At 39.0% G+C, this 14,292-nt stretch overlaps 1 protein-coding gene across 2 annotated transcripts in view; it reads right to left on the minus strand.

Annotated features, from left to right (window-relative positions):
• Positions 1-350: 350 nt before the first annotated feature.
• Positions 351-14,292, minus strand: part of LOC109398748 (mitochondrial nicotinamide adenine dinucleotide transporter SLC25A51) — a 35,918-nt gene continuing 21,976 nt past the window's right edge. For both annotated transcript variants that reach the window (XM_019671137.3, XM_029870521.2), the window contains 2 exons: positions 1,645-1,774; positions 351-1,577 (listed from right to left, as the gene is read on the minus strand). In XM_019671137.3, the coding sequence (XP_019526682.2) occupies positions 1,293-1,577; positions 1,645-1,774 (415 nt within the window). In that variant the 3' untranslated portion in view covers positions 351-1,292. The remainder of the gene's footprint in view (positions 1,578-1,644; positions 1,775-14,292) is intronic.

Genomic DNA, 14,292 nt, shown 5'->3' on the forward strand with positions numbered 1-14,292 from the left:
GAAAATTATTAACTTAATCAAGTAATTAAGTAATTCGCTCGAAAATGGCACTGACCCATCTTGCCCCACCCCACCCTACATCGTGTGGCAGGCACGAAGATGTCCAAAGAACGCAAGAAAGTTTTGATTTAGAAAAGTTCCTGGACCGACCGGAAATCAAAGCCGTTGCTATCAGCACGATCTTGCTGTGAATACCCGCATGTTTACCACTTTGACAATATGGGCCCATAACTGACATCTTATAGGTATATCTATAGATCAATATGTACAAGAGTTCGAAATTTTTGGAATATTTCTTGCTAAACGGGATTTCTTTTCGTTCCACCAAAAGCAAATTTATGTTTTGTTCATTCACTGCGAGAAATATCCATCGTGTTTAACTGGTATATGTGCCTTTTCCTTCATCTCTCTTGGCTTGGTATAACAGGTATATTTAAATGATTTCTGCTTTCAGCACCGTTCGTGTACTTACAAGTTTTTCATTTCCCCGCGGCTAAACTCACCACATTCATTTGTAAACAGTTCGATTTGATTGAATGTAGCCTATACAGAATTATATTTACACTATCGATTAGTTGGAGGACATATATTTACACGGAAAAACTTCACTTTAGGGACGATTACACTGAATGGTGGACTATAATTGGATCTAGAATGTGACGACAATGTGAATACAAGCACATTTAAATGCAACTGGCAATATCTCATTCATCCAGGGTTCAACAATTAACTGGGACCACGTGTTAACAAACGAACGAATCTGGATTCATAAATTAGCTCCGACAAAATGGGAGATTTGAGCTAACATGGTATTCATCCCTAAGAGTACATGACGAGAATGAAGGTCCCATTCTCAAGCGTGCGTGTATACACCCCAAATTGCTGATATCAACAAAATTGCTGAATTTAAGCAAAATTCCTATGATCCTTCGAATGATCATCGATAACGTTTTGCTGAAATTCAGCTATTTACGCTAAAGTTCAGCCTCAATTAATATTTGGTTTGTGTGTGTATCAGTGTGTGAGTGTGTTTGTGGTCCATATGAGAAAAGAATTGTTGTTCGTATCGTTTTTCGGTATTTGCCCTAGACTAGACGTACTATTATTTGGCTACCTCAATCGAACTAATAACACTTTTTTTTGGTTTTTTTTTAAATGTTCAAAGATCATGCTACTAGGTGTACCTACATATTTACATCACAATCGACTTTCCCATCGAAAATAAACCTTAGGAGTTTTCTTTATTGTCGCGTTGTCGACCGCCGACATCCTACTTCGATCGGGTGCGCCGATCAGTAGAAAACCTTTTTTAGCTGCTCGTAGGCACTGTTCACGATGCCCCAACTGAAAAATGCCCTGGTACAGTTCATACTTACGCCCTTGTAGACATTGCGCAGCTTGCGGTCCCGCTCGTTGTAGACCTGCCGGAGAGCGGTCCACATGCTGTCGTAGGGGCCACCTATCCGACTCTGCATCGTCACCTTGAGCACATTGATGGGGTAGAACACGGAACTGATGAAGCCCCCTATGCAGGCACCGGACAAGAACTCCTGCGTACGCTGGGCGATCACTGTACTCTGGCGGTGGATGAAGGAAACGTGAGAAGTTGGAATCAAGAATTCAAAGTGAGACAAATAGAATTACCCTTTTGGGTAGGCGTTCATCGGCTTCCTCTCGCATGATGAAGAACATCGCATTTGAGGGCCCATTTCGCCACAGGATTGGCACTAAACCGCGATACAGCTCTTTGAAACCTTGCTCGATTAGTATCAGTCTGAAAAAAGTTTAAGCAGAAACATTGGTTTTGTATTTTAAACGGACACACTAATTTCAAACCATAAAATTTGAAACATTTTCAAAAAATACCTATTATAAAGTAGAAAGAATGGAATAATAATTCTATGTGGATGATGTTATTTAGGAATGACATGAAAAAATACGTTTTTAATTGGAAACATTGCAGCTCGTGAGAGTTTATGAAAAAATATCTGGGGAAATGACCATACGTCCATTATAGGGGGCGTCAATTCAATTGGACGTAAAAAAATCCCAGTGCTTACCAATTTCCGCTGAAATACAAATACTAGAAGCTAGTTTACCTTCTTAGTTCAGCAAGGTTTGAGTATTGACCAAGGACAATCACGTATGGCAAACAGTGAATTTGAAATTGTGACCTCAGACGGCCGCACTGATTGATCTACATAAAATAAACAATTGACTGGGGGGTGTTGCTAGTTTTCAAGTAAAGTTTTAGACTTTTCTATCTCGGGACCCAAAGTAGATAGAAAAGTGTTCTCTTCGGCAAAGTTGTTCAAAAGAACAAGCACATTCTGGTGATTCTCCATTAAGTTGGTAATTTTGGTTGGTAATATTAGACTTCTCTATGTCGGGATCCAAAGGAGATAGAAATGTGTCGTTCTCGGCAAACTTGTTCAGAACGATAAGAACGTTTAGTTGATTCACCAATTGATTGGTGATTTCACCACTAGGTGGTATCAGGTAAAGTTTCAGAGTTCCAGTTGACTTATCTCCCTGATAAAAATGTCCAATAAAGTAACCATAAACTAGCATAATGAATTCTATTGTTGAACAACGAACCATATTGTGTACATATTTTCCTGCTGAAAAAGCTGTATTGGAACTACAACACAAGCACTATAAAATCAACGTCGCTAAAAATTTCAATAATAAAAACACCATAAAATGAATGCACAATGGTCGGAAAAAAATAAAGTTCGGCCAAAACAATTTTAATGTGTATAATCAAAGTTATAGGTTGTCTAGATATGTTATAGCGCATTTAGTTCACCACTGGACTATCACACTAGTTTTCACGAGTGCGAAAACGCAAATAAAAGTGCGCGATTGCATCCAATCAACTTGGTGTCTTCAGAGCACTTATTCAGCATACATCGAAGATATAGTGCGCCGAAGACATCAATTTGATTTGATGCAATCGCGCAGCTTTATTCACGTTTTCGCACTTATGAAGACTCAGTGCGCAGTCCAGTGGTGAACTAAATGCGGTATATATAGTATTTTTATTGTCTCAAAGGGGGTATTCAAAAATTATGTAACTTCAATAATTTTAAAATTTGTATAAGTCAGTAAACCCAACATTTTTTTTAATGAAAAATCATGGCTTTTTTGAATAGCTCTAACTTAAAAAACAGCTAATTTTAGCAAAATATTTAAACGTTTTTATGCAGCCCTAAGCATGATGTTCAAGATGTACTATTCGAAATTGCGGCGACACCTGACGACACGAACCGTTTTTTTTAACTTAAAAATGACCAAAATTTCTAAGGTACAATAGGGTTTTTATCTAATTTTCGTCTTCCTAAGCACCGACCAATAATGATCGAGTTTATTCTTGCACCTCGCCTAATGCCTCATTGCCAATTTGGTATCATTTGCTAATTTATAAGTTAGCTTCCATATCACATAAAAATATATTGTGAAAGCACTATAATTATAATTTCCTAATATAATAAGATTGAATAATTGTCCATCGAATCCTGTTTCCGTCTTGCCCACGTCTATTTCGGGCGAAACCTGAATTGAATTACGGGCACACTTTCTACGTGACACTATGGTACATAGGATGGTCAAAAAAATATGATTTGACCGTAGGTATTTATTCGAAAAGTCGATCGAATTCTTCGCAACTCAATCAAATCATGTTTTCAAAGTATGATTGAACAGAAAGCTTTTAAAATAAGGAGGATGTAGCTTTATAATAACGACCAAAATATTTCATTTAATATTGTTGCCCATCAGATCATTATACGCCAACACAGTGTAACGCGGAAATCATTCTCTGTGGTTGTGAAATACGATGTTTCGTAGGCAGAAAATCCACGCACACTTCTGCTTGCATCTTCCCAAGACGATGAAAGCTTGTTGTTTACATTTTACCGACGGGGAAAAAATGATTTATTTGATTAATTGAACAGCTTTTGCTGCATTCTGCAGCAATGAAATCTAACTTTGAATGTAGCACTGTTGTGGGGTGTGAATTGAAGGTTGGTTCTACAAGTGCATCTGGTGAAGTATAAATTGAACGGTGATGAAGATCTACTCGACAGCTGCTGCTTTGGTGCGGTTGCCGTCGCAAGTGGAGTGAAATTGAAACGTGAAATTTTGCGTAATTATTCCATTTCCAGTGCTAAAGAGGCTGGCTATCGATAGTCTACATCTTTTTGCTTCCATCCAATGAGGCATCGGCAATCTGTAATGATTAGATATTTTCCTTCTGAGGAGACGAATATTAGCGCATACGACGAAGTAAATTTTTACCCTATATAAAAATTTGTAAAGTTGTGTTAAATATTAATTTTGTACCATACGTGCATGAAAACTGTCCAACAACAAGCTTTCATATGCTGGATAACATAAAACATATATTCCATTCTCAAAATATCAATATATTATTTTTTTCGAATGATTTATTTTTTAAATTTTATGACATAGGTCACTTTGGCAGTGAAAATTTCATTGAAACTCAAAAGCTGGTATATTTTTAATCAAGGATCATAAAAGTACAATACATTTACTTTGTTATAAAATAAAATAAAGTGCAAAAACCTTTGTAGAGTAATGCGGGGCAAAAGTTCGCAGTGGGTCTTTCTCTGCGCACGAGTTAAGAACCCAAGCAAACTTATATGGGTTCGACACATTATCAGGCCAGATACTCGTCAATAAAAATTGAAACGATTTCGTTATGCAGTAGCAGAGTTATGCAAAAAAAATCTGTTTCTAGCTGTTTTGATGTAATTTATCGAATAAGAATTTGTAATGACTGATAGAAGAAGAATTACATATCCTCTTTATGTCGGCGAATCGTCATTCCATAGTAGTTTGAGAGGTGCACTCCAGCATGAGCATGAGCATGAGCATGAGACCACCGTACAATTCGTAGTTGCTACTCCGTTACTGACCAGAACAGTCAACATTGCACAGGGAACCAAAAGGATGCGGCCTGGGTGAAGCTTTCCATCCTCATTGTGCAATTTTGAAGGTTCAAAACTTTACATTGCCAGTACAGGCGCCGGCCACGTCCTTACGGTCATCGGTGAAGGGAAGGAATGTTAGTGTGACATCCGTTGCTACTAGAGACCGTGTGTACCTCCGCATCCCCACGGTTGTCACAGGAAGGAAGTTTGTTACAAGGGAAGGGAAGGGATATAAAGTTACATAGATCTGGATTCACATTGGTAAGTGATGTGAGCTATGCAACCCTTGATATGGTTTAGTCTTCCGCCGGCCGGCTGTCGGAAGAATACAATAATTTTATTGTATGTTTGTGTATTAAATATATTAATTGTATTTGTATTAATTGTATTCATTATATACCGGGTATGAATAATTTTTAAACCACGCTTATGTCGGATCAACTCGTAGTAACGCACGTTCCAAGCTTATCGTTTCTCAGTCAGAGAATAACTGTATGCAATTCCGTTTAGTGTTACTGTAAATGCTGAAAAACCGAAACCAGCGCGGTAGCTTTACGAGAAAACTGGACAACTAAATAACTAAAATCGTTGCTTTTGAGTTTCACCTATGTTCTTGTTTAACTTTTTTTTGCGTTCCCGTGTTAATAAGACCGTTGTATATATTTATTACCCGCGAATGTTCGCAACGCGTAATATAAGTTGAAGATGTGATGAACAAAAAAAAATATCGTAAAAAAACCGAAATTATGGTACTCGGCACGAATAAATCGACGCGGAAAACGTGGTCTACTTGTCACTGAATCGTACGGTAATCTTGACCATTCTAAAGAACGAGATACTTCGCCGTTTTTATCGCTGGTTGCCTGCTTGCAAATCTGAAATAGAAAATAGTATTAAATTGTGATACGTTCTCCACTGTTATATTTTTGTAAATTGTTATTTATATAAGTTAAATTTACCTCCATCCCTCTGAAACAAACGGTATATTAGCAGTGAAAAATGAATAGAGTAAAACAATAAATTGATAAATAGTGTAAAAAAAGTACACCAAATCTTGATCCTGGAATGTTCCTGCATTTAAATAAACCAGGCTGTAAAATAGCAAGATCAAAACTTGATATGGCAGATCTTACACCGTAACGCACCATTCCAAGGTGATCTACCCACGATACGGGGCAGTAGTTTGAGAGGTGCACTCGAATAAACAAAAATATTCCAGTGCTTCTTGTAGGAAGGAACATTGTTAAAGCCTAACCGGTGGGGCAAAAGTTCGCAGTAGCTGTGGGGCAGAAGTTTGCACTATGTTTCTGAATCTAGAGCATCAGTATAGTTACAGAATATTTTAAGCAATGACGATTACGTATAGAAATTACTATATCATATAATGTCCATCGCATCCGACAGCATATTTCCATCTGGATCCAGCTCAACCTCTCCCCGATCTTCGACGAGTTTGGTCAATACTGTCAGACAATCACCACTTTCGAGGTCCCCGGGATGCACGCCTGCAAGCCTCGTGAAAGCCCCTGATCCTCTCGTCACAGTCGAGCCATTCCTGCCAGCGGGGCCAGCAGTCATCCCGGTCCTGTGTATAAGTCCGGAGACGGGGTCTTCCAAGCCGTCCACACAGGCAAGTACATACCCAATCAGAAGAGTAGAGACGAACCAGCCAAGGGCTGAAAGTCTCTTTAATAAAGACAAATCAATCAATCAACCCAATCAGAATACACTTCTTCCGGTAACGTCTGTTGCTTCCAGCATGACTGCAGCGGTCGAGCCATGTTCGTTGTTGTCCTACGTTATCTCGGAGACTACCTTGGCTCAGCGTCAACTCGGCAATCAAAAAAGCAACTTTTCGGTGTACTATCAGAACGTAAGAGGTTTGCGTACCAAAATCATTCAGTTACGTTTGACGTTAGCCAGCAGTGACTATGACGTGGTAGTCTTCACGGAGACATGGCTAAGAGAGGATATAAACAGTGCTGAAATATCGTCTGAGTACACGGTGTTTCCTTGTGATCGAATCGAAGTGCATTAACCAGCCAACATATTCGGGGTGGTGGAGTATTGATTGCTGTGAAAAATTGCTTACGTTGTGAGGCTGTTGCATTGGTGAATTGCGAAAGTCTCGAGCAAACCGCAGTATGTGTGAAGTCGGAATCCCGTTCGCTTTACATAATATCAATCTACTTCCTCCTGGCTCTAATATCGATCTCTATGCTGCCCACGCCCATGCAGTGCAAGACATCATCAGTGAAGCTTCAGAGGACAACATCATCCTGTCTCTATTTTTTTTTACCAATTCGTTTATTTAATGGCTCACCCGCCGAGTTCAGCTTTACAGAGCCGACAATCATTTTTTCAATTTTTGTTGCAATTAATTACTTTTTTTTATTAATGAGGTCCGTGTTACCGGTGTTTGAGGAACACTGGTCAGCGCACATTTTTTTGTTTCAATCTCCTCCTTATTTCGCCTAGATCGTCGTCGCTTGTGTGTTGTCTCATAGGGCACTGCACTGTTTTGATTTTGTATGGGATTTTGACGTTTCTTGGCCTTGTTGTTTACAAAATCCCTATAAGAGTGAAAGAGAAGGAGAGAATTTCATGCAGTGCCCTATTGCAATCGGTCGATGAGCTCGATGTATTGTCATCGACATCTGTCCACTCGTCATCGTTGTGTTGTGTTTCTTCTACAATAGGTATAGGCCTTTTCATTTGACGTCTAAAATCAGCTGATTGTTCTAGCCTTTGACAGTTCTCCTATGAGAATGACAGTTTAGCGTTTGCGCCTTTGTTCGGCGGTTGTAAACAGTGGCATACACGAATCTGTCAGCTGAAAAGGCCTATGGTCCACTGCACGAATTTATGCTGACCTGCTTACTCCCGCACGAAATTTGACGTTTGAGCGATGTCGGCACCGCTCAAACGTCAAATTTTATGTGAGAGTAAGCAGGCCAGCACAAATTCGTGCAGTGGACCATTATGCGGAAAGTAAAAAATTTGGATCCCGGTGCGGATATAACGCGCAGTGGTCTATCCCCGCATAGAGGAAAACGGGCACAGTATGTGTTGATTTGAGTGCATACTTGCGAAGATTGATTGTCTCTGTGCAGCTGTCAACATGTCGGAACCGATCTGGATTTGGGGTATCAGTATCCAAAACCAAAACTTATATTCCCACAACTTTGCAGCCGTTTCCGCAGCAAGATAGTATCGTGTTTCGTTTAGATCGTGTGCTGGTCATGTTGCTAGCGAAGCTTTTGTCTTGTTCCTATTAAACCCACCAGGAAGTTTTTGGAAACCCTTTCAGTTCTCTACAATGTCACATATTTTTATTACGTAGGCATTTGTCCTAAGACAAAGGAAGCATTCCTTCTCAATGCACACCATTTGTGTAGTCGAATGCTTTTGTATCAGTCAGTATGTTACAGCTACTTCCGCTCCCCTCTCCCTGCATAACATTGGATAGAAAATGGCATTCTGAATATCTGGGGAGAGGTTAACTCACACGAAGGTTCAGTGTGACTATCTCTGGAACAAAACCGAAACCTGAATTCTAGTCCAACGACACCTAACATATGCCAGCTTGGTTATATGTATTCGCATTTTTCCTGGGCTTCATTTTGACTACATGTAAATAAGGTAGAAAATAATTACAAGTTATTCATTGTAGAACCAGATCTCATTGTGTCAAAAAACAAAACAACACTTTTTGGGCATAGGCACCTATGATCGTTGTCCAGGAAAATATACCTTCAGAGGATATTGAATTTTCCAGGACTCCAATTTTTTCTTGCAACGCGTTAGTTTTGGCGATGATGCTTGTTGCCCGCCGATGGGAGGAAAGTCTTTCAGGTTGAACAAGCCGTGGGATGGTGCTGATTGATTTTGATGAGTATGATTGATGTTTGGGATGCTTGACTCCAGGCACCTGGTGCCTGGATGGGCTGGTTGTTCGCAATGACGACATGATTTAGGCTGTTTGTCGTAAGTTGTCATCGTTTCCTGCTGGTCGATAGTATTGAACGAAGGGATATCACGGAGTAGATTCATCCGTAGCACCCGCACGCTATTTGATATCCTGGGGAAGTAATGTTTCCACGTCTCACTTCTGATGGAAATAACCTCTCCAAACTTCAACATATAGTCCCGGACGGTGGAGTGGCTCATCGACGGAGGGAGGTCGTATACCCGAACCGTCACAGCATCGCAGTCCACGTACACAGGAATACGAAGCATTTTTCGCTTCCAATTGTGTTGGGTTTGGTAGCGTAAAGGCGATCTCACATGATTTCATCTCTATGAGAACACAGTTGCGGGGGTGATGCAACTGAATGCTTAAGACATCCGAATATTGGAGTTTCAACTGATTCTCCAAAAAATGTTGCACCGTTGCGATGTCTGGTCGTGCTGGTAGCACACTTAAATCAATTAGGTACCAGAGTGTTTTTACGCGTACTGCACATTCTTGCACCGGTTACGAACGGGGTTACGAATAAAAGCGAGAGCAGCTTCCTTGTGCTGTGCGGACGTAAGCTCTCTCTGCTGCAGGAAGTTTTACTACCTAAAGCAATTCAACAGTACTTCTCAGTACTACCCACAATAGCACTTTTCAGCGCTAAATTTATACCTACTGATTCCTTTTCGATCCTTGCCTGGACCCGTGCCTTCGATTATTCGTTGGACCCGTTTACGGAAGTCAAATTCCGTGAAACGGTGGTAATCCTACTTGGACACCGATTAGGGAAAAAACCTCCTGGAAGGTCGCTTCAAATTAAATCATGGTTGCATCATCGAACAAAAGGAAGGGTGAATCCTTGAATTCACCGCTTCCTTCCAAAAAAGTCGGTTTCAAAACTGTCGCTAAACGCGGCAAAGTTAGAAGGAAAGGAGAACTTTCAGCTTCTCCGCTTCCTTCTACTAAAACAATTGTTTCGGATGAAAATTTCGTTGAAATGAGTAATCCTTATGAAACGCTGAACAATTTTTCGGAACAGCAAATTGAGGATGCCTCTAGCCCAGGTACTTCAATTTCTGCTAAAAAACAACGGGTGCCGCCAATCGTGGTCAGCGTCTGTGAATTTGCTGGTTTTAGGCAGGAAATCTTGAACTCCATAAGGGGAATCAAGGTTTCCTTCCAAATTGCCAGGAAAGGAGACTGCCGCGTATTGCCGGAAACCCTGAAAGATCGGGATCTTCTTCTCAAGTACCTTACTGAGAAGAAGCATAAATTTTTCACATACGACGACAGGTCTGCACGCTTGTTCAAAGTCGTATTAAAAGGTCTCTCTAGTGATGACAAATCACCTGATGAGATCAAAACTGAACTCAACTTATTACTTGGATTCACTCCAGTCCAAGTAATAAAAATGAAAAAGAGAACCCGCTCTGAGAATCCTCGGCAGGGTATCTCTCAAGAATTTTATTTAGTTCACTTCAACAAAAGTGATGAACTTGAAATATTTGGAAAAGGCGAAGAAAATGTTTCTTGTCCAAGTGACATGGGAACATTTTCGTAAGCCTGGGGGAAATTTCCAGAACCCAACTCAGTGCCGTCAGTGCCAAGGTTGGGGGCACGGAACGAAACATTGCCACATGGATGCTAAATGCATGATTTGTGGAGGTTCTTCTCACGCCAAGGACAACTGTCCGGTAAGGGAAGATACCAGGAAGTTTAAATGTACGAATTGCGGTGGCAACCATAAGTCAAACTTTTGGGGTTGCCCTATCCGCAAAAAAGTTGTCGAATCACGTGCCCGGCAGATGAATGGGAACGCTAGTCGTACCCGAAACTCTGCAGGTAGAATTTCTAACAACACAAATTCTTCCATCAACGATCGGTTGAATAATTTTCATACCGCTCGTACCTATTCGCCGGAGGTAGTTAACCACCAAACAAACCTTCGAGCGAATAATCTACCCTCCAGCAGTGGAGTGAGTAATATTTCTAATTTTGTTCAAACGAATCGAGCTACCTATGCCCATGTGGTTGCGGGTAAACAAAATTCAAATAATTCCTATCACCAAACATCAAATTCGGAAAATGCACGTGATTCAGGCATGTCTGCTTCCGATTTTGACTTTTTATCTGAACAATTGCAACAAATGATTGATGCAATGTTCAAAACTCAAACTATGGCTGAAGCAGTCCAAGTTGGAGTTAAATTTACAAATAAAATAGTAATTGGATTACGTTTTGGTAATGGATCCAAATAAATTTTTGAACATTTTAAATTGGAATGCTCGTTCTCTAAATGGTAAAGAGGATGAGCTATTCCATTTTTTAACAGTTAATAATGTGCATATTGCAGTTATTACTGAAACTTATCTAAAACCTGGGTCTTCAATCAAACGAAACCCAAACTATTTTATTTATAGAAATGATCGCCTAGATGGAGCATGTGGTGGAGTTGCTATCATCGTCGACAGGCGCATCAAGCACCAAATTTTTTCATCATTCGAAACCAAAGTTTTTGAAACTTTGGGTGTTTCTGTTGAAACAAACTTTGGTAAACATACTTTCATTGCGGCCTACTTGCCTTTTCAATGCACTGGCCAGCAAATAGATTTTCTTAAATCTGATTTGCGAAAATTATCTCGCAACAGGTCCAAATTTTTCATAATTGGTGATTTTAATGCGAAACACCGTTCTTGGAATAATCTTCAGTCCAATTCAAACGGCAGGATTTTATTTGATCAGTGCTCTTCAGGATATTTTTCTATTCTATATCCCGATAGCCCCACTTGTTTTTCTTCTGCTAGAAATCCCTCAACAATTGATTTGGTCTTAACTGACTCAAGTCAGCATTGTAGCCAATTGATTACTCATGCTGACTTTGATTCTGATCATCTTCCTGTAACATTTCAAATTTCCCATGAAGCGATTTTTAATCCCATCAGCTCTACTTTCAATTATCACAGAGCTGACTGGGATACATATAAAACATACATCGATAGCCATTTAGATGTTAATGTTTCATTGGAAACACATTTTGATATTGACAATGCCCTCGAAACTTTGACTAGTACTATAGTCGAAGCTAGAAGCGCATCAATACCAAAGTGTGAAGTCAAATTCGACTCAGTTATTATTGACGACGATCTGAAACTTCTGATCCGTCTTAAAAACGTGAGAAGAAGACAATTCCAACGAACTCGAGATCCTGCTTTGAAAGTAATCTGGCAGGATCATCAGAAGGAAATTAAAAAACGTTTCACCGAATTGAGAAACAAAAATTTTGCAAATAAAGTTTCTCAATTAAACCCCGGCTCTAAGCCGTTTTGGAAATTGACAAAAATTTTGAAAAAACCTCAGAAGCCTATTCCTGCGCTGAAAGAGGATAACAAAATATTATTAACTAATTCTGAAAAAGCACAAAAACTTGCCAAACAGTTTGAAAGTGCGCATAATTTTAGTATAGGTCTCACTAGTCCAATAGAACATCAGGTTGCCCGCGAATTCGAAAACATTCTCAATCATGAGAACATTTTCGACAATTCATTGGGCACTGATTTGGGCGAAGTGAGATCTATTATAAAGAAGTTTAAGAATATGAAAGCTCCGGGTGATGACGGAATTTTCTATATTCTCATCAAAAAACTTCCAGAAAGTTGCTTATCATTTTTGGTTAATATATTTAACAAATGTTTTCAGTTAGCATATTTTCCTGAAAAATGGAAAAATGCTAAAGTTGTTGCAATTTTGAAGCCTGACAAAAATCCTGCCGAAGCTTCTAGTTATCGTCCAATTAGCTTACTGTCATCTATCAGTAAACTTTTTGAAAAACTTATTTTAAATAGAATGATGATTCATATCGATGAAAATTCTATTTTTGCCAATGAGCAGTTCGGATTCCGCCATGGTCATTCGACTACTCATCAACTTTTACGGGTAACGAATTTCATTCGTTCCAATAAATCTGAAGGTTACTCTACTGGTGTAGCACTTCTTGACATAGAAAAAGCATTCGATAGTGTTTGGCACGAAGGCTTGATCGTAAAATTGAAACATTTTAATTTTCCACTATACATTATTAAAATTATTCAAAACTATTTATCGGATCGAACACTTCAGGTAAATTATCAAAATTCCAAGTCAGATAGATTACCTGTAAGAGCTGGTGTTCCACAAGGCAGCATACTGGGACCAATCTTATACAATATTTTTACCTCCGACTTACCTGATTTGCCACAGGGATGTCAAAAATCGTTATTTGCAGATGACACAGGAATCTCAGCCAAGGGGCGAAGTTTGCGTGTCATTTGTAGTAGATTGCAAAAAAGTTTAGATATTTTTTCTTCTTATTTGCAAAAATGGAAGATTTCTCCAAATGCTTCCAAAACTCAACTTATCATATTCCCACATAAGCCAAGAGCTCTTTATTTGAAACCCTCAAGTAGACATGTTGTCACTATGAGGGGAACTCCAATAAATTGGTCGAAAGAAGTTAAGTATCTAGGGCTCTTACTAGATAAAAACTTAACTTTTAAAAACCACATAGAAAGCATTCAAACTAAGTGCAATAAATACATTAAGTGTTTATACCCACTTATTAATAGAAAATCAAAACTTTGTCGCAAAAACAAATTTTTGATTTATAAACAAATTTTCAGACCGGCCATGTTGTACGCTGTCCCAATATGGTCGAGCTGTTGCAATACCAGAAAGAAGCAACTTCAGAGGATTCAAAATAAAATTTTGAAAATGATTCTGAAGTTGCCTCCCTGGTATAGCACTAATGAGTTGCATCAAATTTCTAATATTGAAACATTGGAACAGATGTCAACTAAAATCATTGCCAACTTTCGTCAAAAATCGTTGCAGTCTCCTATTGCTACGATTAGCTCTTTGTATAATTAGTTTAAGGTGGGTTAGGGTTAGGATAAGTTGAAAAAAATGTATTTCTGACACGCAGGTGAAAAATAAAGCCTGCTAAAAATCTTAACTGCTACAGCAAATGAAATGTAATATGTTATTAATTAGTATTGATAATAGCTTAAATTTATTTCACCAAATTAGGATGATAGTGTGTTATAATACACAGAACACCTAGATTAAGTTGAAGAATGTAACAATTGATTGAGATACTAATAAAGATCATTAAAAAAAAAAAAAAAAAAAAAAAAGCGAGAACAGCAGAGCAATACGTCTGTCGTGTACAGCAATAGGCTATGAACTGCATCCAGTCTCTAGGTGACTTCAATCTTAGCAAACTACATTGGCAAATCGACGACGAGATAAATGGCTATATTCCTACAAACATGACATCCGACCGCGAAAGATGTCTCGTTGAATCCGTTTTTGCTTCCGGCCTTCGACAAATCAACAGTTTCGTGA

Source organism: Aedes albopictus, chromosome 3 (genome assembly GCF_035046485.1).
Source record: "Aedes albopictus strain Foshan chromosome 3, AalbF5, whole genome shotgun sequence".
Lineage (NCBI taxonomy): Eukaryota > Metazoa > Arthropoda > Insecta > Diptera > Culicidae > Aedes > Aedes albopictus.